The following is a 24669-nucleotide window of genomic DNA, read 5'->3' as shown; positions in this document are numbered from 1 at the left end:
GTGGATCCATGGGTCTCTGTTTGATGTCATTGTGCCCAAGTCCAAAGCGTGTCCCTCTAGAATCTTCAGTCAAGGCTACCATGGGTATCATTTTATTTAGATATAAGTTTAAAATTTTTTTTAATGTTTATTTATTTGAGAGAGAGAGCGAGCGAGCACGAGTGGGGGAGGGGCAGAGAAAGAGGGAGACACAGAGTCCGAAGCAGGCTCCAGGCTCGGGGCTGTCAGCACAGAGCCCGACGCAGGGCTTGAACCCACCAACAGTGAGATCATGACCTGAGCTGAAGTCCGGTGCTTAACCGACTGAGCCACCCAGGAGCCCCCTAGATTTAAGTTTTAAAAGGAACGGGGGGGGGGGGGGGGCGTGTCATTCCAGCTCAGGTCATATCTCGCAGTTCGCGGGATCAAGTCCCATGTGGTGCTCCGTGGCTCACTGTCTGCCTCTCCCTTGCTCATGCTTGATATCTCTCTCTCTCCCTCTCAAAATAAATAAATAAACTTAAGTAAAGCATATAGTCTCCTTTTGACCGGTTCCGCCTTTTAAGGTCGGTGGTGGCTTTGTTAAAAGTCTACTCCCAACCACTCTGGGACTCTTGGGGATGTTGGGAGGAAGGCACTAACAGCCTTGGCGACTGGGCATCCGTGGAGACCAGAAAGCTCCCCTCGTAAATGGGGCCCACTCATCAAGAGTCCAAAAAGTTCCATGAAGGTGCAGAAAATCCCAGGTGCCTTCACAGTTGTGCACCGTGGTCTACCATAGATGCTTGAATGGCGTCTTAACGCACTGGCTCGAGGAATTGGGTCCAAACACTTTGGCCAGGGTGTTCCCCACAGTCCGTTTGGATTAGCTGTGTTTTAAATTTGAAACAGATTGTTTTGGAATTAGTCAACGGAAACTAAAGAGGGAAAGTGTTCATGTGGCAGGTGGTTAATTCTTTGACTTCGAATCTTCTGAGGTGAAGTTTTACTAACTTGAACATCATGTGTCATCTAGAACGCAAGTTGAGAAGTACACTGTGATTGAAGTCACTAACTAGGGAATATGACAAGAAAAAATGCCCTGGGTCATCGCTAGGTTAGATTTTAAGAACTTTGTGGCCATAAGCGATAGAACCTCTTTAGCAGGGATTCCCTGGGTCTTGTGCGGCACTTTCAACATCTGTATGGCACAGGCTTCATGTCACATCCGTTTGCAACAATTTGATTCTACTTAAATAAAGCGCAGAAGGTGCCTTAAAGACCGAAAACACTGTGTGGAGGCATTAAATGCTATTAAAATCTTATAGCTGAGGTTTCTGTTTCAGTGGAAACCTATTTATTGTTTCCTAGGCTATTAAAATATTATTATATTTTCTCTGGGCTCTTTCCATGACCCCAGCTGACGAAAGGCCAAGAACACCCTTGTCCAAAAACTGAATTACATCATTAAGTGTAACAATATTTTCACGATTCCGAGCTATAGTGAGTCTGTTGCTTCTAAAAGCAGACAAGGCATTCTTGCTCGGACAGGAAAATGTAAAAGAGCCAAGGAACACATCCATCCGTAAATACGAAGCTTACAAGACCACAAAACTCAAACTCGGACACGTGAATTCGCCGTCAAATGTGGCGTTGGAAGGACCTGTCGCTAGGCCGTCGCTCTGGGTAGCATGTGACAGCGTCTGTCTCACCCAGTTGTATCATTAGGAGACCTCGTGTTTTAGGTTAAGGGTGCGTCATCCCAATTTGCTGGCTTTGGAAGGAAGCAGGTCACCTGAGCCAGGGACCTGTGCCCTCCCTGGACGTTTGATGCCCAGGACATTCTGGCCCTTTGCTCCTCTCTGGAGCCTGAAGTTTCCACGACCTCCATCTCTCCCTGAGCCAAACGAGAGGCCCCCTCCATTAAAACAAAACAAAACAAAACAAAACTCTAGTCTGAGCTGTTCCAAGGATCATGCTAATGGATGGCTTGTACTTTCAAAGCGTAAACCAGGTCCTTAAAATGGCAACGACCTATTAGAATAAATTACTAATTCATATGAAAAGGTCACGCATGGTGGCCTCCAAATGTGAAAGCCCTTTTTAAAAATTAAAACTTTTAAGGCCAGGGGTAGGTCAAATGCAAGACGGAAGACTATAGCCGGTGTCAGCTCACCACACCAATTAAGTAAAATCTCGTCTTTCCGTTTGTGTTGGGTGAAAACAGAAAGCCGGACAGACCACAACGAGCTTGTGTTTCAGGGCGCTCGGTGCCGTTTGCTTACCTGTAAACCCTTGATTCCACCTGCTGTCATTTATTTACAAAGTAAATGCCTTGTGTGTCCGCCAGCGGCCACAACGCCATATAGGTGAAGCCTATGCCGAAACAAAACAAAAACCCCTGGAGGGTGGCCTGCTGGGTTAGAAGTCGAAATGAGTGAAGCCCTGACCTTGCTGGATACGTTTCTGGGACAATAGCCCCCATTGTGCCTTTGCCTGGAATATGTGTCTGTGTGTGACATGGGACAGCTTCACCCCTTTCAGAGTTCAGGTGTGATGTTTATCGAGAAGGGGGGAGACGGTAACCCAGCTCCAGGATTTCCAAATAAGGAGACTCAGCAATAGAGTCACCCCAGTGATGTGTAGCCACTGGCAGAAGTATGGAGGCCGTCTGTATTGGTTACCCTTTAGCTTGTTCCTCTTAAATACAGTGTATTTGTGTTTTGCCACATCCGAAGCAGGAAGGAAGATGCTTCTGAACAAATGGAGCGTAACAGAAACTTCTGGCCTGTTCCTCCTCCTTATCCGTCTTTGCCAGTTTTCAAAAATGACGATCAGTTCGTCGAATTCAATCAAGAAGTTTTTATTGAATAGGGGAAGATAACCAGTCGTTTCGGGGCTAGTCGGTGAATGATTGTGAGTGAGCCGTGACCCCTTCAAAAAGCCGCGGAATCCTTGCCCGTGAGGCCTTCCCGTCCAAGCGGCCTCTAGGCGCATTTGGGTCTATCCCTTTACCATCTTCATCCACTAGGGTTTAGGGGAAAAGCATTAACCTCCAACATATCTCTTTGGAGCTCTTTTCAGAAGAAGGTGCATTTTGGGGTGGAAGGGAGGCCAGGCCGCAGCCGGAAGTGTGATGGGAGACGTGGCTCCGTCTGCGTGCGTGTGCGGTGGGAAGGCGCGCTCAGCAGTTCGCGGAGGTTGGAGAAGGTCGGAGGCCCTCGGAGGCCTAGCAGCTGCAGGTTATGAGGGTCCGGAGCGGCTTTTGCTTCCTGTTCTTCGTGCCCAGGGTCTTTAGCGACTTTGCGTTGCCCTCCGTTGTCTTTCAGAGCCATAAAAAAAAAGGGGGGGGGGCCTTGTAGAGCAGGGATAGAGGTGTTACCTGACGGGGCCAAGAGAAATAATAGGTAACCTCTCCTTCTCTCCACCTCTTCTTACTTTTCGGCAAAGGGGGATTTCAGTAGTTCAGTTGAATGGTTAACAGTGTCCTTCTGCTTTCAAAGAAAACTTAGAATGTTACAGACAGTGTACTCAAGGCCTCTGGAAGGATCCACAGCCCCCACCCCTCCCGGTACAGGTGGGGGCTTGTTAAGCGTGTTTCCGTTTACAGGTGGGCTTCCTTCCTTCCTTTTTCCCTAGCCACCCCACGCTTTCCTGACTGTTGAGAAAGTCAGATAAGGCCAAAAGTAAGGGAGAGAGTTTCGTGACCACTTTGCCCGTCTGGGTTTCCTGGCAGGTAGGCCGGCCACGCACCCAAGGCAGTCGCCGAGTCTTATTAGCCTTATCACCTGGGCGCCAGGTGGGCCACATGGCCCGACCACCTGTTGAATGGATGAATGAATGAATGAATGAACTGTACCCAAGCAGACACCCATGTGGCAGCAAGTGACTCATCCAGGGTCCCAGGAAAAGTGAGCGACGGCTCTGAGGAACTTTAGCGTCGCTGCCCTGAACCCCAGTGCGCTCCTACCACGTCCTGGGGTGGGGACACTTGAGAGTTTTCCAACAAATTCGTGGTCAATAAACTACTTCTCCGTCTGTTGCAGGGGCTCCCCCGCAGTGCCCGGGCCGGGCCGCTGGCCTCCAGGACACCCCTCGGCCCTCCACCCCTCCGGCCTGGGAGGACGCCGCCGCCGCGCACCAACTCTGCGGCCTCCGGCCACCGCCGCTCAGGCTCTCGCGCGCTCGTCGCCGGCGCGCCGCCCGCCTCCTGCTCCTTGGCGGTAGGGCTGGCTTTGCGCTCGCACAGCGCCTCTCACCGCAAGAGCGAAACCCTTTCCAGGCGTCGCGATTAATTAGTCTTGCCGACACCTAGCTCCACGGGCACGCGCCGCCGGGGAAGGGAGGGGTGGGGTGGCGGTCCCCGCGCGCGCTAACCGGGAAACTGGAGGTAAGGAGGCGCGCAACAGGGGTAAGCGCCGCCGTCGCACACTTTGTACGCCGCCCAGGGCTACACCACTCACCGAAAATTGGGAGGCAGGTCTGGGAGGCGGGGTCCGGCGCCCACCGCCTTGGGCGGCCCCGCGCCCCGCGCCGCCGCGCCCCCCGCGCCCCCCGCCCACACCCGCACCACCCGCACGGTGGCCCGCACCCCCTGGGTGCGCGGCGGCCCGTTTGGGCGCGTCCCCGGCGGGCCGATTTTTCGGCTTCCCCTTCGCTTTATAGGGGCCGCCGCTGTGGGTCCGTCCTCTGAAGAGGCTGGGGCGTCATCGGGCTGGTTAGGAGCGCCGGTCTTCGGCGGGGACACTCAGTCGCGTCGGCACCGCGGAGCGGGCTGCGTCAGGTGGCTGGCCCGGCGCGGCGCTCGCCCGCCCGCTCGCTCGCTCGCCCGCTCGCTCGCCGGCTCTCCGGCTCGGGGCTGCGGCGCCGGCTGGAGCGAACCCCTGTCCCGGCGCGGGGCGGCGGCGGGCGGCCGGCCGGCAGGCAGGCAGGCAGGCACTGCCTTGCGTGTGAGTGCATCTCACTCACATGTAAGTCCGGGTGCACCGTGGCCTCCCGCGGAAGTGCGAGTCGCCCGGCGCGGGGCAAGAGCCGCCGGGGCCGGGACGGGGCAGGGGCGCCCCGGCGCCGCCGCCCTGCCCCGCGCCTGCCGGGCACCCCCCAATTCTCTCTTTTCTCTTTTCTCCTCTCCATTGGCGTGCCCAAGAGCCAAACCGAGGAGCGCCTGAGGGTAACAGCAAACTCGTGCCATCGCGCCTCTGCACTTTTCTTTTTTGAGTTGTTTGACATTTCTCGGTGCTTTTTGGTTTCTCGCTGTTGTTGGGTGCTTTTTGGTTTGTTCTCACCCCTTTTTTTCGTTTGCTCATCCTTTTTGGCGCTAACTCTTAGGCAGCCAGCCCAGCAGCCCGAAGCCCGGGCCAGCCGCGCTCCGCGGCCCCGGGGGCAGCGCAGCGGCGGGGATCGCAGCCGACTCCCCCCCGACACGGGGCGCACGGGGTCCGGCCAGGCCGAGGCCGGGGGCAAGCAGGGCGCCCGGGCCAGGCGCGAGCCCGGCACCCCGAGGTGGCCGAGCCACCATGCTGAAGATGGCCATGAAGATCAAAGCCCGAGCGGCGGAGAGCGAGAAGAAGACGGCGGCGGCTGCGGCCGAGGTGGCTGCCGAAGCTGCGGCGGCGGCTGCGGCGCTGGCCGAGCCGAGAGAGCCGCTCGCGCCGCGGAAGAGCGGGGACTCCGAGAGGACCCCGAAGAGCGCGGCGCGGGAGGCGCCCCCCGAGAAGTTCCTGACCGAAAAGGAGCGCAGGAAGATGGAGAAGAAGCTGCTGGAGCAGCGAAGAAAAGAGGAGAAGAAGAAGGAGAAGGAGAGGAAGAAGCTGGAGAAGATGCAGAAGAAGAAGAAGAAGACGGCGCCCGAAGCCCGGGAGGAGGCCCGAGGCCCGGAGGCCGCCGCCGCTGCCGCCGCCGCCGACGAGGGCGCCGCGGAGGGCGCCGGCGGGGTCGGCGAGGGCGCCGGCGGCGGGGGCACGAGTAGGGCCTGGGCCGCGTGGGACACGGACTCGGGCGACGAGGACGACGCCTACTACACGGCGCCGCGCGTGGGGGGCGTCGTGTGGCGGCCCGGGCCGCTGAAGGCCGGCGCGCTGAGCGCCCACCTGCCGCTCGTGGTCTTCCTGGTCTTCTCGGTGCGCAGCCCCTCGTGGGTGCTCAACTTCCTGCTGCAAAAGCGCACGGAGCAGGGCCGCGGCTGCGGCTTCGTGTTCGGCGCGACCTGCTGCTTCCGAGTGTTCCTGGGCTGCGCCTTCTTCTCCTACTTGGGCGGCCGCGCCAAGCGCAGAGGCCGCGGGCGCTCGGGGGCCAGCGGCGCCTTCGGCCCGGGCAGTGGCGCCCGGCGCCGGGGGCGCGACGAGCGGCTCATCTAGTCAGACCCCCGCCCCCCGCCCCCCGCCACCGCCGCCCCCACCAGAAACCACCATCGCTGTGTCGTGTGGATTTTTATTCAGTATTTGTGTATGTGTTTGGACACATTTTCCTTTTCGGTTGCTCTGTCCTTTGGTTCGTGCTCGCCTCGCTTTTTCCACACTCCCTGCTCTCTGGTTCTCTCTGTGTCTCTCTCTCTCTCTCTTTTCGAAAATTTTCCGAAGTCCGGGCTCGGGCTGGCGCTCCCTCCCCTTCCGCCCACCCCGGCCCCTCGGCGGCGCCCGCGGGAGGAGGGGGGGGGGCTCGGCCTTGGGGGCCGCAAGGGCTACGCGGCCCGGGGGGTGGAGCGTTGGCGTCGTGCGAGGGGTCGTCACTGGCTCGGGGCCGCCCCCTCTCCCCCCCCCTTTCCCGTGGCCGGGCCCTCCCGGGGGCCCGAGCCGGGGAGGGGGGCAGGGGGGGCGGCTCCCCGGCCCGTCCCGTCCCGGGCCGGGCGCGGGCGGAGGGACCCCCCCTTCCCGGGCACCCGGGGAGTGGGGGGGGGGACGCCTCCCTCCGCCAGCTCCCGCCCTCCCCGCCGCCGCGGCCGCTGCCGCGGCTGCTCCTCATCCCTCCTCCTCCTCCTCCTCCTCCTCCTTCCACCCCCCCTCGCCGCCGCCGCCTCCTCCTCCTCCCCCCGCCTCCCCCCGCCCGCTGCAAAGCTTTGGGTCGGGGCGGCGGCGGGCCCGGGCCGAGGCAATAAGAGCGGCGGCGGCGGCAGCGGCGGCAGCAGCTCCCGCAGCTCCTGCTCTGGTCCGCCTCGGCCCGGCGGCGGCCATCAGCCCCCTCGGCCTCGGCTCGAGGGGCGGGGAGCGACGCGCTCCCCTCGGTCCGACCGCCACCACCCTCCCCGCGCGCTCCGCGGCCCGCGCCCCGTAGTCCGCCCCGCGCGCTCCTCCCCGAGGAGCCGAGCCCGCGCCCGGCCCGCCCGCCCGGCGCTGCCCCGGCCCTCCCGGCCCCGCGTGAGGCCGCCCGCGCCCGGCCCCGCCGCCGCCGCCGCCGCCGCCGCAGCAGCCCGGCCGCGCCCCGCGCCCCGCCGCCGCCGCCGCCATGGGCTGCCTCGGAAACAGTAAGACCGAGGACCAGCGCAACGAGGAGAAGGCGCAGCGCGAGGCCAACAAAAAGATCGAGAAACAGCTGCAGAAGGACAAGCAGGTCTACCGGGCCACGCACCGCCTGCTGCTGCTGGGTAAGGGCGGGGCGGGGGGCGCCGGCCCCGGCCCGGCCCGGGGGCCCCTCGGGGCGCCCCGCAGGCCGCGCGCGCCGAGCCCGCCCCCCGCCCCGGGCGCGCGCTCCCGAGCCCGCCGCCCGCTCGCGGGCTCTGTCTCTGGGGGGCGAGGCCGGAAGGGGGACCCCGGGGCGCAGATTCGGCCGGGCGGGGGGGGCGGGGGGGCTCAAAATGGGGCGGGGGGCCGCGGCGGCGCGGGCGTGGGGCCCCCTCCCCCGGCCCGCCCGTTCTCCGTCTCTGTTTCTCTCTCTCTCGCCCTCCCCCTTGCTCTTTTTCCTCTCTCTGTTTTCCGCGAGGCCTACACGACGCCGGGGGTTTGGGTGCATGTTGGGGAGGGGGAGGGGGAGCCCCACAGGGCTCGGGAGACTGCGACAAAAAGAGGGTTTCGGGGACAGGAAATGGGGTGGCGGGCAGAGGGAGGGGGACCCGCCTCCGTGGGGTGTGTGATTTGTTGGGAGAGGGAGAAGAAAAGAGGGGCCAGAGAGGAGGGGGTGACGTGGGGGGGGGCGCCGCGGTGGCGGAGGGGACCTCGCCGAGGGGAGGCTGTGGCGAGGGAAGTGGCCGAGGAGAGTGGGGGGGGGGCGGGTGACATCAGCCCCTCGGAAGGGATCGGAGTGGTAAAGGTGGTGCAGTGAGGGGGAGGGGGCGCGGGCGAGTCGTGGCGCCGGAGTGGGGGGGGGGCGGGGAGGAGGGAGCGCGGCGGCCGCTGGGCGCGACTCGGTGCGTTTCGGGCAGGACACACTGTGTGCGCGGAGCAGACGTGTCCCGGGCCGGGGCCGGCCGTGGAAGGAAGAGAAGGAGAATCAAATAAAATGAGACCCAAAAAAAAAAAAAAAAAAAAAAAAATGGAGTTAGTACGCTAAGTGCCCAGTGAAACCAAATGACACGTCATTTTTACAGTATGACCTTTTTTTCCCCTTCCAGACATGCAGGCTTTTTGAAAAGCAAAGAGAATTAATTGTAGCACAGCCCCCTCCCGCCCCCCCCCCCACGACACACACACACACACACACACACACACACACACACACACACACACACACCATTAACACGCGCACACACACATTTTCCTGTTGGTTGGCCACATTGAGAGTGCTTTGTGAAAAAGAAAAAAAAAAGACATTCATAAATCAGAACTGGAAAATGACATTTGTCTGTAAATGGCTTCTTGGTCTGGAAATGGCGTGGGGGTTTTTTTTGTTTGTTTTTTTGTGTTTGTTTTGGTTTTTTGTCCTTCCCAAGGTGGGAGGGGGCATTGAGAGCGCTTTAAGGAGAAGACTTTTTTTCCAGGTGGAAGGAGATGGGCAGACGTTAATTAGTTGTTTGTCAAGTGACATTTGGTTGTTTGGTTTTGGGTTTTCTCTTGATTGCGGTTTTTCCTCTTTGGCCAAAAAAAAAAAAAAAAAAAAAAAAGGCGGGGAGGTGGGGGTTGTTAACTATAAGGACATGGCCTCTCCTTTTTTCTTAAAGGTGCTGATGGGGGTGGGGGGAGGCAAAGTGAAACATAAGCACAAAAGAAATTGTTGAAATGACCACAAGAATGACACAAACATTAATTAGCATGGAAGTTTTCCACTTCCTTAGTAATTTGGCTATCTGAGTTAATTTGTGAATTTGCGAGGTTAAACCCTAGTTCATGGTCGCACTTCAAAAACAGTTTGACTATAAAGAATAAAAACGTAAAAGGCCGATTTTTTCCTTTGTGGTGGTGCTTGGTTTGCTGTTTCTGGATGGGTCACCTCTTTGTTCTCCTGGGTCCAGATTTATATAAAGCAGAAAATTATTAATTAAGTGGAAACAAGTCTGGTGTTCTATGCATTTGCAATTTCAATAATTAAATGATACATATGTTGAAGTCTTGCCTACAGCTTCTGAAGGTAGAATTATGCTATTGAATATTAATATGCATATAACTTGATTTCAAAGTATCGGCTTGGAAAAGTCTAGAATCTTTTCCTGGGAATGCCATCTTGTTACCTGAATACTAATTAGAAACAAGTGTGACACTTAACAGTGCCTTAAATTTCTAACACCTTTGCTCTGTGAACAGTCTCCACTTAATTTGAGACTGTTACTCTGAATACACCTTTTACATCCCTGTGGGCTCATTTTCCCCAGGTGTCCTAGTCTATATGGCTACATATTACCATGATTGATTGATAGCCTCTGGCGGGGGAGGGGGGGTCTGCAACCAAACTAATAAGCCCCCCCCCAGAGGAAACCTCATGATGCCCAAAATGCATCTTAATGACATAAATGTGGAAACTGAGGCACAAATCTGTGCCTGTAAGAGAGAGGTGGTGCACATTTTAACACTTCTGACAGAAGAATTTGGAGGTTCTGATTAATGCCTTGTATTCTCTGCACGGAATCTCTTAATAGTGCCTTTAATATTTTAATTTATTAGACTTGGGCTCATTAAGATAGAGTGTTTGCTTTGAAATCAATGTTTCTGTGGAAACTAATTTTAACTTTTACAGATATTGATTACAGCCTTGTGAAAAAGCAAGAGAAGGAGGAATGCTTTGCCCTCTGGGCAGTAAAACAAAAACAATTAATAAAATTAAAACTGAAAAAGGGGGGGGGGGGGTAAAAAAAAAAACCAAACAGATTTGTGTGGGAGGAGGGCAAAAAATTTTTCACATACACAGTACTTGTTCAAGAGAGTATACGTTTGCAAAAAAAAAAGAATGAAAAAAATAGCAATCCTCCTTCTTGCTGGGTGGAACTGTGCTTTTTCCATAAAATATATGTTTACAAATGAAAGGTGATTTAAAATGGAGGCATGTGCTCCTTTTTACTGTTTAGTTGAGAAGGGCTCGAGGAATCTGAAAATCCAGTGGCTCCCTCATGATTAAAGTCATGTCCTTTTAACAGTACTTTTCATAGTTGTTGCTGCATGCGAATGTGGTCGTTTTCAAGCACTATATTTGATACCAAAATGTATTTTTCGAGAAGATGACATAAACTGGATGGTCTTCCATTTTCCACCCCCCCCCACCCCCCGCAACACGGTGGTTGTATCCAAAGAGAATTTATCTTTAGGAAGATACCCTTTGCGGAAAAGGAGGATAAATGGAAAATTGCGGGTTGGGGTTGATTTTTGAGTAGCCCGAGGGGAGAAAAGCTGTCCATTAAAGAAGCTGAATTGTGAAAATTTGCGGGAGGGAAATGCTGCGTCAGTCCGTGAGCTGAAGACAGCGGTGTCTGGGCATTGTTTGTGAATCCTGGGTGTTTTAACCATGAAACCTCTGACAAACCGGGAATTCTGTGGCTATCTACATGTATGTGTATGTTTCACCAGTGAATGCTATTCAGTTTCAGTTTTGACTTCCAAGTTTCTCCCCCCACCCCCTCAAATGACAAAATTGCGTCATCCTGTCTTGGCCCCCCCCCTTGCTTTCCCACCCCACAAATTTGAAAACAACCAAAAGAAAACAAAACCCTGAAAACAGCAAGCCCTTTAATTCTTGTCACTGTGATGGCGAAAACACTGCAGGTAGACACAGAGTTGGACGTGTTACTTCGTTTTCTCTGCGTCAAAATGTCAAGGAAGATTGCAAGTCTGTTGTTTTGTTTGGTGTTTTTGTGTTTCCTGTTGTTGTTGTGTTGTTTGTTTTTTTGCGTGCTGCTTCTGTGGAAAACGCGGCAGCCCTCTTCCCTGCCCAAAGTGTGTAAAATGCCTCCCTCATAACCTGAGACTTACTTTCATTTTCTAGGTGCTGGAGAATCTGGTAAAAGCACCATTGTGAAGCAAATGAGGATTCTGCATGTTAATGGGTTTAATGGAGAGTAAGTGTCAACTCTGTGCTGGGGCACAATGAGATTAACACGTTTTATACTAACCTTTAGGAAGTTTAGGTAGATTTTGGGGGCTGGGCAGCCAATTTTCACTTAATTTTTTCAGCCTACATAGGAGAAAATCCAGGGAAGAGCTCTTTGGAGATTCCCCCCCCCCCCTTAGACTCTTTGGTGCAGCAATAAATAATCAAAGTAATAATAAAGCACCAGTGTTGTTGTAAAACTATCCCCCCCCACCCCCACCACCACCAGGGAGCGAGCACCTGGCTGGCCCCATGACAGGTCTGCTGCAGACCTGCCCAAATTTTGGTGCAGTGGGTCTCTGACATAGCTGACACCTGCTGTGACCACCCCCCTTTTCAGGCAACCTGACCACTGCAGAGAAGCGCCCCCCCCCCCAGCAGATTTCAGCGCAATGCGCCATTGCGGGATGTATTAAACTATTAGGGAGGACATTGTTTCAGTAATATTCTCACATGAAAACAAAGTTGAAGGAAACAGCCCTTGTTAATAATTCCTCATTCCCTCACCGCCCCGCCCCCCCCCCCGGAAATTAACATTATGGGCAAATCATTGTTTCCCTTTCTAAAAATCAGTAGTCTTGCCTAGAGAAAGAAGATGGAGACTGGGAGTTAGGTACTTCCGGCTGGGTCAAGGGGCATTTTTGCCTTTGAAAAGTCCTTCGAGGCATCTTGGTACAGGACAATGTGACAATACCACAGTGAGAATAAAGATGAAAAGAGAGTGCGTGTACTAGGGATGTAAGGAATGGGGGGGGGGGTCACGCTTGCCATGAAAAACATGCAAACAGAAGGGAGCGTTCAATACCCTCAGAATTTGCTTTTTCTGCCCGGACCCCAGATGGGCCCTTCCCATGTGAAACAGAAGGAGCTAAATCTGCCCGCCTCTGTTCTCACTGGATGACAGCGGTTAACCTTACAAACACCTGAAGACACTAGTTTACAATTACTAGCTGGTTAGCAATCCCATTCCCTTTCTTAAACCTGGATTCAGTTGAAAACTTGTCTCAGTTTGGTTTCATGGTGGGGGGGGGGAACATTGAGTCAAGGTCGCATAGTTTAATTCAGTTATGCGCCAAAAGCCCCCAGAACAAACCAATAAAGAGGCAGTTACTGACACCTACTATGCACCAAGCACCGGGCAAACAAAGATGAATTTTCTCACCTTTCAGAGGTACAAGGACTGCGCCTGAAGGCGGCTCTTTATGGAACATTCTAGAATTTCTTAGGTCACATAATCGGGGCTAAGGATGATGTCACACATACAAATGGACGGTTTCGTTTAGGATGCTCTTTATCCTTGAACCTCGAATTCAGAAGGATGGGCTGTTTTACCAGTTTTATGAATGGCTCGTTATCAATATGGATATACAGGCGGTTAATTGAATAGCTCGCTCGCAGCTCTTAATTCCTGACACACCCTTCAATAAAGCCCTCTTTCCAGAGATTGCCATCGGTTGATAAACAAAAAGCCAGAAACCGACTTTTTAGCTATGTGAATTTGTAATTTAAAGAAAAACCTTGCATAATTATTTCCCTTGCATCTTGCCGGGGAGTGCTTCTTCATGAGGCTAGTTAAGCAAAAATGATTTGACCATGTATCCTCTAGATAAATATTTTGATTAAAACTGGACATGGCTAGCATTTTTAAAAGGATGCAGCAGCCACTGTTTACCTTAGCTCGAGTCCAGTAGAAGATAGGACATCCTTGCAATAATTTACTTAAGGTTTTATTACTCTACAGACTGCCCTACGGTTTTTTAATTTTTAGAGCAAGGATTCTCCTCCCTTAGCGAGCCAGTCTGTAATGCACATGAGGCATTTAAACCAGAACTTCTCTTTTCTATTTTCTTTTTAAAAAGAGGAAGCGACATTCCCAGTTTGCCTGCCTTGTAGAGGAAGCCATAGGTAATCTCTGAGGACGTTAAATTTAGCCCGTGGAAGTGACATACAGGGGAATTCTTCGTGTGAGTCTAGAAACCTTATTTTTATCTCCTTCAACTGAGCCTCCTTTTTTCTTTTTCCTCACTGCGGTATTGCAACAAAAGCGGTTTCCTTCTTCACTAGGAATTCCCTATGAAATGGTGACATCCATCCACTAAAGGGTGTTCTGCGTGGTGCAGGGGCCTTCTCCTCCTCGCTCCCGTAAATGTGCGCTTTGTTAGGGCTGGGCTAAGCTATGAGATTTGCCTTAACTATCCGCAGACTGCCGTGCTGGTTACATTTTGAGAGTAAGGTGTACTATTAATCTGACCTTCAGAAATACAGAGGTCAAGTGCGGATTTTCCTAACTCAAAGCTAACTCTTCCTTACATTTAGTGCCAGGGCAGGGGTGGGGGGGGCGGGGGGAAGGAGTGCCATTAACACTGGTTGAGCTAATAAGCTAATCAATTAAAAAACTCTGTAGAACGCTTAGCCGTCCTGCCCTTCCTACCTTCAAGGAGAAATTCCTACCACTTATGAAGATTGGGTTTTGTTTTGTTTTGTTGGGTTCTGTTTGGTTTTTGGAGGTGTAGTGAGTTTTGTTCTTTTACTTTTTTTTTCTTTTTTTTTTTTTTTTTTTTGCTGTCTCACAGTTCAGACATAGTTTTAATTGATGACAGTTATCAGGAACGAGTCTATATAAATAAAAACATTTCCTAGGTAGTTTCCCTGACCTCAAGAAGGGAGGAAATTAATACTGCACCAGGAAATCATGGGCAAAAATCACCCGTATCTCTGCCTTTGTGTGTTCAGATACAACATGGTGAAAGATTGAGATCTGGGAGAATCCAGGAGCCTTATGCGCGGCTCTGTTCTCCAAAGAATTGTGAGATAAATCACTGCTTTATCTCCCTGATGCATGTACATTTAGTGAAAGCACAAGAAAATAATTATCCGTCCCTTCTGTATACCCTACCGGAGAGTCTCCAGAGGGCTCGGCTAATCTGCGGCAGAGGTGTGGTGTTCTTTCCTCCACGGCCTGCAGTCTCAGTGGACATTGCAACTTAGCCAGAAAGGCGGCTAAGAATTAACGGGAGGATGGTGACCGTTTGTTTAGGAATGTAGAGAGGCTGTGTGGGGTTTTTGGGAAATTGCGGTGCCTTGCAGATTAGGTGAGCTTTCAATCTCTCTTTAAAAGGGGCGGCGAAGAGGACCCGCAGGCTGCCAGGAGCAACAGCGATGGGTAGGCACATTCAAAACCACAACAACTTTGTAACAAACAAACAAACATGAAGATCATCCTGGGAAACTGAGGGCAGAGCCCCGGGGAGAAAACAAAACTCATCTCAGGGCCATCAGCCATCTTGGTATACATGTTTGCACATGACACATAATCTCTTCACATTTCGGAGCAAGTGCAGTGCAAAACATAATTTTTTTTTTTCTGGCCATCCTTTAAATGTAATTAAATCCAGGTGGGGGAAAGTTAACAGATTTCAGCTTTAGACGATCAGTTTAAGATTTCGAGTATTGGTGTTTTTCCATATGGTTTCTGTTTCTCCACCCACCCCACCCCCCAGCTCTCCATTTGAATTGGCTACTCGTTTTTAAAACTAGACTAAATTCCATCCACCCGCTGCTTGGTCTGATGTTAAAATTTCAGACTTTTCGGAGAGGAAAAAAAAAATCTTTTTCCTCTATTAAGATACATGGTGCTGCACCATCTATAATTTGGGGAGGGGGGAAAAAAACACCTCGGCACCTTGAGGAGGTCATTGTTAAGAATGGTCTCGAAAAGCCTCTGATCTTTTAAAACTTCTCAAATGTATGTTAACCAGAGGCACTTTGCATTAGCCAGTGGATAGGTAATTCACGATGGCATCCGCTTTTTATTTTTTGTTTTCCCCATTCATTATCAGTTTTGTTTTTCTTCACTTCCTACATCCCCGCTGCCCATCACACGCCGACATGCACACGCATGCCAGGTAGCCATCGCAGCTCAGCTATTTCTCATGAGAACACGCAGAGCCGACTGACCCAGCCTAGGGCATCTCAAAGAAATAGCTTCTGTGGCCGGGGTGGGGCGGGGCAAAGGATACCGGGGTGGACAAAGTGACTTACACATGTCTGTTCATCTGTTTCTTTTAGAATGTATTATCCCTAGATGGTGGCTACAGTTTCTCCTCTTCCCGGCTATGCTATCCCACTTTGCATGCTGGAATTGCCTGGTCTTAGGAACCTCTAATAAGAATACTATTCTGTTGTGGGGGGGAGGGGAATGGGGCCCTACCACCTAACCTCTAAAGATAACTCAAAACAAAACAAAACAAAAAAAAAAAAACAAAAACACAAAAACCCACAAAACCACAAAAAAAAATGGAATGAAATCCTTAATTGGCAAAAATGTAGTGTTGTAACAGCAATCAAAAAAAGGCATCTACATAAAAGTGACTAATTGACAGTTTACTGTACCAAAAGTTGGCATCTGAGAACTATGACAAGCCCATATTGACCCCCCGACTCTGTACTAGATGCTGTGCTAGACCCCTGAACCCTACTAACACCTGCCTGCACTTCTATCTGTGACTCTGTTCTGCAAGTAAATAGAAGTATTAACATACGTGATAAATAAAAATTCTCTGCATGTTTCAGCAATCCCTGTATCCTGCGTCTGTCTTCTGTCTTTCTTCTTTTGTCTGTCCTTTCCCACAAATGCACAAAGAGAAAGGTGTAGGACCAAAAGAAACTTAATAATAGCATAGCCTTCCCCCACCACTTGGTTAGCTGAAGGGGGGGGGGGGGGGAAGGGACTTTTAAAATAAAACCCCAGGCGACAGGCTTCATGGACATGGGGGAGGGAGGGGGCCACGTCCCCAAAGCATTTCCAGCCCCACCCAGTGTTTTAGTCCATCAGATCAAAACTGTAGCGGTTGATACATAACTTGGCTTTGTTAAGTAGTTTAGAGACATCTGAGGAATTCTCTCTGAATTTCACAATCAACGTTAAATTCATTAAGCGATAGTAAAAATGATGATAAACCTGCCAGTCCCAGTATAATGTCTCCATCTACATAGTAATTGCTTCAATGGAAGAATTTTATGTTTTAGTATTACACACCCGAATTAGATTTTAGATTTCTCTTTTAGCTGTTTTATACTTGATCTACTCCCACACCTATTCACATACGTAGATGAATACTGAACACGTTCTCAAAATATCCGTATTTAAGACTGGAAGTTTTCCAATTATCATACTACTACTTAGACCAAAATATCAAACTGAATGAAAGAACCTCCTTTCTGGAAGTACTTTCCTCTTGCTCCATGTACATCTGGGTAGTTAATACCCGGACATCTCTAATTTTAACCACTGTGGGACCTTGAAAGCTAGGGTGACGTAATGGCTCTCATTACCATGGAAATGGAGCCGTTTTTAATGAATGGGATTTGTCCTGTGGGGTTCTAGGTAAACCTGGGCCTGTGTGCGAACATTAGGGGCAAACACGCATCCTTTCAACATTTCTGACGTCTACGTAACCGACTCAGACTCTAGCACCAAGTCTGGACATGGTTCCTGATTTCAGAAATGAGCTTCAGGGGTGCACACACACGAGCAGAAAGGTCCCACAGGGCTCAGGGCGCCCGTCCCTTTCCATGGAGGGTGGCCGCAGTAAGCAGGAGTCTGGGGGCCAGGGGCACCCTTGCCATCGGGTCATGGATGCCACGCTCGCGGTTTGCAGGACCCCTCTTGCTGTCCTGCCCGTTCCTCAAATTCTCCTGACTCCCAGCACTTGTAAGTGGCCGTGAGGGGGTTCCTGGCACGGTCTTTTACCCCCAGCCTCCCCCACAGATAAGAACACCTGTAAACCAGCTTTTTAGTCTGACGTTAAAAGCAGTTGCTCCAAAGCCAGTTTAACAGAAAGCGGGCTGACCCTGCCTGGGAAACGGGGGAAATGAAATCAGGAAGTGTGGACCCACCCCTCAGATCAATAGGCAGATCTTTATTTTGGTAAGAATGAAATACTTAATGCTAGCTATTACAGCTCCTTGAAAAAAGTCACGAGCGGGATCTTCGGAGGCGGGGGCAGAGCTGTTGGCAGGCGAGCACACGGCCGCCCCCCTCCCCCTTCGAGAGCTCTCTTCTCCACTCCGCACTCCTAACCATGCTGCCAGGCTGCGGTTGCTGTCACTCCCCCTCCGCGTCTTCCCTACACTAACACACTGTCGCGTTCTGCTCCTGAGGGGCCACGGGTTTAATTTCTACCTCCATGCCGGGACTCCTGGTGAATCAACCAAGTGAAAGCGTCAAAAATGAGGAATTTTGACATTTTCTTTAAAAATTATACACAGCAAGGAAAAGTGAGCCCCGTCCCCTCTCCTGCCTCTGGCGCACTTTTCAGCCTCAGTTTCCTCTGGGAGGGGGGAGCACCTTAACCTCCCCGTGACCGTGCTGTCTTGTCCCGGGGCTCAGTACACCGTAGGTATGTCCTGAATATTGGTTCCACGCCCCCCACCCAACACCACAAGGTTGAGGCAATGGGTGTATTAAGATTTATACCCCAAGCAAGAGGTCCTTTTTATCCCCTGAAGACACAAACTCTAGAATGTTCTTTGGTCGTGTCTCCAATGAAGGACAGTTGCCGGAAGACCCCTACAGCACTTGAGTTGATGTAACTGGGTGTAAACATTCCTCCAGGGGACCCCAGAAGCCAAAGGGTGTGACCTTTACTTATGGTCCCAGTGACCCTGAATAAAGATCACCATGTCCTATATGACTTACATTCGGGTCATAATTAAAAGGCCACTAAACCTCTAACCTCCAACCCCCCACCCCAGCACACGAGTCCCAGACCATACAGACTTCTGGGGGCAGAATCTCATTTTATCCCTATTTACATTGAGGGACCAATGTATATTATCACCTAGGAATGTCGTTGCCAGCTGACTGACATGATGACTTAATAAAAATGGCCTCAAAGCCTCAGAATCTGTAATCTCACCATCTGCATTCACTGGTTCTCTGTATACTAAGCCAGTGACCAAGTAAGCCCCAAGAAGAACCATGAAACTTTTTCTCCCTAGTATGTGATTGACATCACCCTCTTCCCCCCAACACACACACACACGCACGCACACACACACAGGGATGTTAAGGGCCAGGAGGAGCCTTTTAGGAAGTGTTGGTGTGCAATGGGGGCTTCAAAAAAAAAAACTGGAACCACATCTGAAATAGTCCATGAACCAGGTCTGACTTCTGGTACAGTAGCCTTGATTCTTATCTCGATGCCAATCTGCTAATCTGCCCCAATCGGGCGTGTCCTCGGGACACATTTGGGAGGTTATAATTTGAAACCACCTTTATTCAGGAACCTCCACTCTGTACAGATCTGAATCCGCAGGTCTTTCAAGAACAGAATACTATGCTTTTAGTTGGAATATCTTGACTAAAGAGACGCTGTTTGCCAATGTGATGCAATATGATTTCTTTTTCTTTTCAATCCCACTGTAGTGAGAAGGCAACCAAAGTGCAGGACATCAAAAACAACCTGAAAGAGGCCATCGAAGTATGTGTTTGGGTCCTTTGTCTCGTTCTTCTCTTAGCTCCCCTTTCAGATAGTGCTGTCCCCCTGACTGCTTTGCTAAATCATTTTCAGACCATCGTGGCCGCCATGAGCAACCTGGTCCCCCCCGTGGAGCTGGCCAACCCTGAGAACCAGTTCAGAGTGGACTACATTCTGAGCGTGATGAACGTGCCCGACTTTGATTTCCCTCCCGTAAGCTAAGCTCTTGAATCATTCCTTTGCCCCCTCCCCTGTACAGTGGGCAGCACAGGGTGATGAGCTCTGGTGACCGGTCACCTGTGCATCGCAAATCGGCACACCTGTGTCAGAGCCACAGTTCGGGCCGAACACATTTCTGTGATGCTGATTCTTAAAAAAAGTGAATTCCGTTAGGGCTCAAAATCCTAATCATCATTAGGGCTTTGCTCAAGATGGGTGAGTGGAATTCTGTCACCCCTTGTAAATCTTCCCTCCCCCCCCACAAGTAAGCATCACACTTTATTCTCACGATGTTAGATTGTAGATTTTTATAAAGGAAAACGTCGTGAGCTGTGGCAGCCTTAATTATTCCCTCGTACACGTCTTGTGACAAACAAAACTGTATGTTAAATATGGCACACAAATGCTAATTGTCCAGTTAAATGAAAGTATCCAAAGATACCAAGGAATGCAGAAGTGAAGTGCGGGCCCTGGGTTTTATAAATGGAAGACATTCTCCTTTTAAACAGTTTACTATTTGACCTTTATTAAGGTTTTTTTTTCTTTTTATTTTTCTCTAAAATCTGCTTGCCTTGGGGCAGATGAAACCTTTTCATTTTTTTTTTTCCTTTGAAAAAAAGAAAAGAAAGGACTTTCACCTAAATTATAACTTGGGAGAGTTTCTTCTGCCCATCCTGGTTGATGTGCAGGACCCTGTTTACAAAGGTTCTCTGTTCCATAAAGAACTATTTTTAGGGAACACAGAAGGAGCCATACCCAAACATACGTTTTGACCCCTCTGTAGGGGAAGAGTAGTTTATAAGAGGGGGACGGGAAACAAGATGGGAAGATGCACCAGTTTATAAGGCCCAGAAGGAAAAGACTTGTCTACAGTTAGAACAATGAGTTATTGTTGCCTTTTGTCAGGCTTTCCTGGGAATTTGTGTTTGTGTATTTTAAATGGGCTTGGCTGCAAACTTACGCTAGCAGGGAAGCAGTATTAATAAGTATGGCTAGGTGAATTTTTTTTTTTTTAATAGCGTGTTTGAAGAAAACTCCAGCAATAAGAACAACATACATGATGCGTGTTTCTAATAGAGGGGAAAATGGCAGCCTATTGAAAATGCACCAGAACAGTAACCTTTTATCAGTCGTGCCGACATCTGAACTTTGTGTCCCCTACCTACTTTTAATCCTTCTCTTGGCTGAATTCACACTGAAGAAAAACCCTCTCTTGCCTTGTAAGGGAAGACTGCCCCCATAGAATTAAAAATGTGTTCAAATGACACGTGAATCATAACCGATTGCAATTTAAAACGACACAGTTTATTTGCTCCTTTGTTCCCATTAGGACCCTTCCCAAAGGACAGGCACTGACAGGGCCACGTTTGCCAGTGGTTCCCAACCATATTACTTTTTTGGTAAAATTCAAATTTTCCTGGAAGGGAACTTCATCCCAAGCACATCTTACAAATGAAATATCTTGTTTTCACAACACTGAATCATTTCTTGGCATATTCTCCTAATGCAGATTAATGTATATCTTTCCCATATAAGCAATTGTGTAAAGAAGCAAAATTATTCGGTAGGTGACTATGTCCTGCACCACCCCCCCCCCCGCCCCCCCAAAAAAAACCACACCTAGGAGAACTACCCAAGACCCGTAATTCACAAGAAGAGACAGCAGGAATTAATTACTCTGGCTTTTAATTACGTTTCGCAAATTGAGTGAAAATCCTTTTGAGCATGAAGTCGTTAACTTGGCTCTCAACTGGGAATCCCACCCCGTGCTGGTCACACAGTGGACTGTGGACTGTGGTGTGGGGGTTAGGGGGGCGGCGCGGTGACGGCCTGGGCACAAGCTCATCGGTGCTCTCTCTCGTGTGTCTCAGGAGTTCTACGAGCACGCCAAGGCTCTGTGGGAGGACGAAGGAGTGCGTGCCTGCTATGAGCGCTCCAACGAGTACCAGCTGATTGACTGCGCCCAGTAGTGAGTAACCTCTCTCCTGCCTCCGCACACGGGACGGGCACGCCTTAAGAAAGTGCTAGAAGCCTCTACTCCCGCTTGTCAAGTTCTTTGCGGAAGAGTTGCGTTCACAGAGGCCAGCCAGTCATTCTCACCTGCACTTAGAAAGTTCTAGTTGGAGTCATTTATTCTATAAAGCCCTTAATTACACTTTTTTAGTGCAGCGACGTTATTTTATATAAACAATTAGTGCCTTTTAGAGCAAAATGATAATTACTTGCAAAAAGGTGACGCTCGGAATTAATTAGCTTGAGGTAATTAATTGGATTGACCTCCAAGCTTTTAGAAAGAGCGGGCAGCTCTCGTACTTTGAATAATGTAAAAATGCTGTATTTTATTGCTATAATTTAAAAACCTAGGGAAATGGTGAGGACAAAAACATACCTCCCCCCTCCTCGGTAGCTAGCGGTTGCCTTGCTATTTCTGCCATCAGGTTAAGTGACTACAGTTAGTCGAGTTAGGTTTTGTGTTGAATTCCATGTCCTATCCTTATCCATCCACACTGGGCTTCGATTCAAGGATGCTTCCCCCTATGGGGGGGGGGTGCTTCTCTGTCCCCCCTTCCAGTGGACATGATAACACATACCTGGAAAGTTGCCTTTTAAATAGCTTACCACCTCCCTCATCCTGTAAATGTTAGATAGCAAATACGTGATGGTCAGAGCCGTAAAAAAAAATTAACATTGCGTGTTGGCTGCCGTTGCACAAACATGCTAAGGGGTCGCAGTTAAAATATTCGGAAGCTGGAGTGTCTTGTGACCGGGCAGGTGGGGGGTGGGGGAGGCAAAAGGCGTTTGTGGGGTTTCAACCTTTCTTCTATAGGTAGCTGAAACTCAGAAATGGCTTTGCTGTTATGTAGAAAATACTAAGTACTCAGGACCAGGGTTCCAGGCTGGCTCACCAGAAGCTGAAATTGCATTACTGAGGAATTTATTGTGAATACCAGTTGAATAAATAGGAGGCAGGAAGAGGTAGCAGCAAACAAACAGCAAGTTCCCTAGAATCCTGTTATCTGCAAATCACAGAGGCATTTGGTAGGGTCTGTGAAACCTATCAATTTATCTTTCCCTGGTCCCGCCTTCCCATAGGAAGTGCACAGTGGATTATTTCCACTTGTCACATAGAGGGCTATTTCATGGCTGGGTATGCAGGCAAATCTGTGTATTTTCTCAAGGACAGAAAAACAGTCCATCTTGGCCAGTCCCTGTGACCCCAACCCCCTACCACTTCTGCAACAAAGTCCCTGATTTTCTCAAAAGTTTGAACTGAAAGCTGGAAGTGCTAATTATAGTAACTCAAAACAAATGGAAATCCTGGAATTGTTTGCGTTTTGTATTTTGGATCCAAGTCAGAAGTACAGGTACAACATTAGGAGGGTTTAACCCTCCCAGCTTTCAGTGTTCTGGAAGGGGGAGGGCGTGACAGTTTCATTAACAGTCATTTAGCCAGCATTTTTTTTGTTTTGTTTTTATTTCACACCATTTAAAAGTTTTCTTTTAAAGCAACGTTAAACTGCTCCTGCAAGTTTATCAGAAAATGGCAACATTTGCACCGTTTATGGAAAGTTTTAAGGAAACTGGTGGGGGGGGGGGTTGTGGAATGAACATGGCTTAAAACTTTTAAAATGTTTCCCTGGCGGGATGATTGGAACAGCCCTCTGTGCACACTGACCAGCATGTTTCTGGTTGAACTGCCTTTATGTTCAGGTTGCCATACGGGTACCTTGACTATTTCTTAAGCTGCCTATTTTTATTTGTTGAGCTGGGGTTTGGCTGGCCCGGCTCCAGATGTCTCTCTCACAAGATTTGGTGCTGATGATCTATTTATAGAACTGTGGTTCTGTTGCCATGGCAACGTGCTGGAGGCCAGGGCGGCTGGGGAGCTATTTCTGGACTGGTGCTCTAATGTAGGACTGATTGGGCAAGTTAGTATATCCTCTAAGCCAGACTAACTCTAAAGTGGTAAAAAGGAAGGGGGGGAACAAAACTTACAGAATTTTGTTAAGTAGATTTTTCTCTCTTGGGGATTTTCTTTTCTGATTAGCCCACTTTTAAAACAAACTCCAAGCCCCCTTCCCTCTCCCCCCCCCAGAAAATAACCCCCTGGTTTTAAACTTAATTTTCCATATTAATTAAATGGCCCCAATCTTTCCAAAGTTAGTTTTCCTAATGGTGTGCCCAGTGAAGCAACACGGGCAGGACCATCCTTGCTTTGGGAAGAAAGTCGTGGCCACTGCCTGCTCCTCACGGAGAGCCTCCTTAGCGGGCACGATGGGCTCTGGGGCTCTGAGCCCCTCTTCTGTGCAGGACCCTTGCCATGGGAAGACCCATAACCTGGATGGCTGTGAGGTTTCTGAAAAACGCAAAGTCCCCTATCTGGAGTGTTGTATTTCATGGACCCAACAGAACGGAAGGGCACTGTGTGCTTATTTCCTGTTCGGTGTGGTTAGGGCAGAAAGGGGCCCTTTGTGTCCGCCTCCTTTGTTCTCTTTTAATAAGCGAGATTCTTAAAAAGTAGGAGGAAGGGATACCCATTCTGAGTAATTCAAACAATCTCATTTTCATGAGTCCCTGGAGGGGAAAATCCTTGCTGCTTTTAAGTGTGCCATTTTACTCTTTACCCAAAAAAAGTGGAATGAAGTGGGGCAGCATACAGTTTTTGAATTACTTGTCATTTTAGTCAAGGCCAGATAACTTGAAAATTTTAAATTTTTAGTCCTTATCAACGGCACAAGCTCAGATAGGCCTGATTTCGGGCCCTCTGCCGGTTGCCGGGCGTGGAACTGAGACCAGAGCCAGCCCTGCGCTCGTCCCGTGCTCTCCCTGTAGGCCGGCCCCCCCCCCCCCCCCCCCCCCAGCGAGAGTCCATTTTCCCGGTCCCTAGATCTACCAGCCAGATAGGTTGACCTTAAACGCTGCCTGCGCTAACCCCTCATAGGCATCGAGGCCTAAGCGTGAACGACAAAGCCCCCACTGACTTCCTGCGCCTAACTACGACACCGTCGTTTCCATTGAGCTCAACTAACTGTACAGCGAGGCGGGAATTGCGGGCAAATGCGGCATGAGCTCTTGGAACACGCCGGTGTGTCTGTCTTTTCCTCCCAGCTTCCTGGACAAGATCGATGTCATCAAGCAGGCTGACTACGTGCCCAGTGACCAGGTATGCAGAGTTCTCAGAATCAGAGGACTTGGAGCCCCCTTTCCAAGCTCGTCAGGATCTCTGCGCCCAGTGGGCGGTTGTTAATATTCCAGTGGGATTTGGTGAGATCCACTGACCCGGGTTTTGTTTTTAGGATCTGCTTCGCTGCCGCGTCCTGACTTCTGGAATCTTTGAGACCAAGTTCCAGGTGGACAAAGTCAACTTCCAGTAAGTGAACGATCCCCTTCTCAGAATGGACGCGTTTCCTTCTGTCCTGCCAGCAGCAGAGTGGCGGGACGGTGTCAGCCCTGTGGGGTGACCGGGTGTCCTCTGTCTCCCGCAGCATGTTCGACGTGGGTGGCCAGCGTGACGAGCGCCGCAAATGGATCCAGTGCTTCAACGGTACGCAGGCCGCGAGGAGCTCTG

General features: G+C 50.5%; 1 protein-coding gene across 8 annotated transcripts in view; it reads left to right on the top strand.

Moving 5' to 3' along the window:
- GNAS (GNAS complex locus) overlaps positions 1 to 24669 on the top strand; it is a 54674-nt gene that overhangs the window by 28562 nt on the left and 1443 nt on the right. For 2 of the 8 annotated variants that reach the window (XM_047067719.1, XM_047067718.1), the window contains 8 exons: positions 11296 to 11368; positions 14519 to 14563; positions 18830 to 18884; positions 18975 to 19094; positions 20972 to 21069; positions 24210 to 24264; positions 24398 to 24471; positions 24587 to 24645. In XM_047067719.1, the coding sequence (XP_046923675.1) occupies positions 11296 to 11368; positions 14519 to 14563; positions 18830 to 18884; positions 18975 to 19094; positions 20972 to 21069; positions 24210 to 24264; positions 24398 to 24471; positions 24587 to 24645 (579 nt within the window). Of the gene's footprint in view, positions 1 to 7348; positions 7538 to 11295; positions 11369 to 14518; positions 14568 to 15088; positions 15092 to 18826; positions 18885 to 18974; positions 19095 to 20971; positions 21070 to 24209; positions 24265 to 24397; positions 24472 to 24586; positions 24646 to 24669 lie in introns of those variants that run through there. The other 6 variants (XM_047067720.1, XM_047067723.1, XM_047067722.1 and 3 more) reach the window with 6 other exon arrangements.

Source organism: Lynx rufus, unplaced genomic scaffold (assembly GCF_022079265.1).
Source record: "Lynx rufus isolate CCGP_SWC_20201006 ecotype Redwood Valley unplaced genomic scaffold, mLynRuf1.p SCAF_8, whole genome shotgun sequence".
Lineage (NCBI taxonomy): Eukaryota > Metazoa > Chordata > Mammalia > Carnivora > Felidae > Lynx > Lynx rufus.
This window is presented reverse-complemented; position numbering and strand designations above follow the sequence as displayed.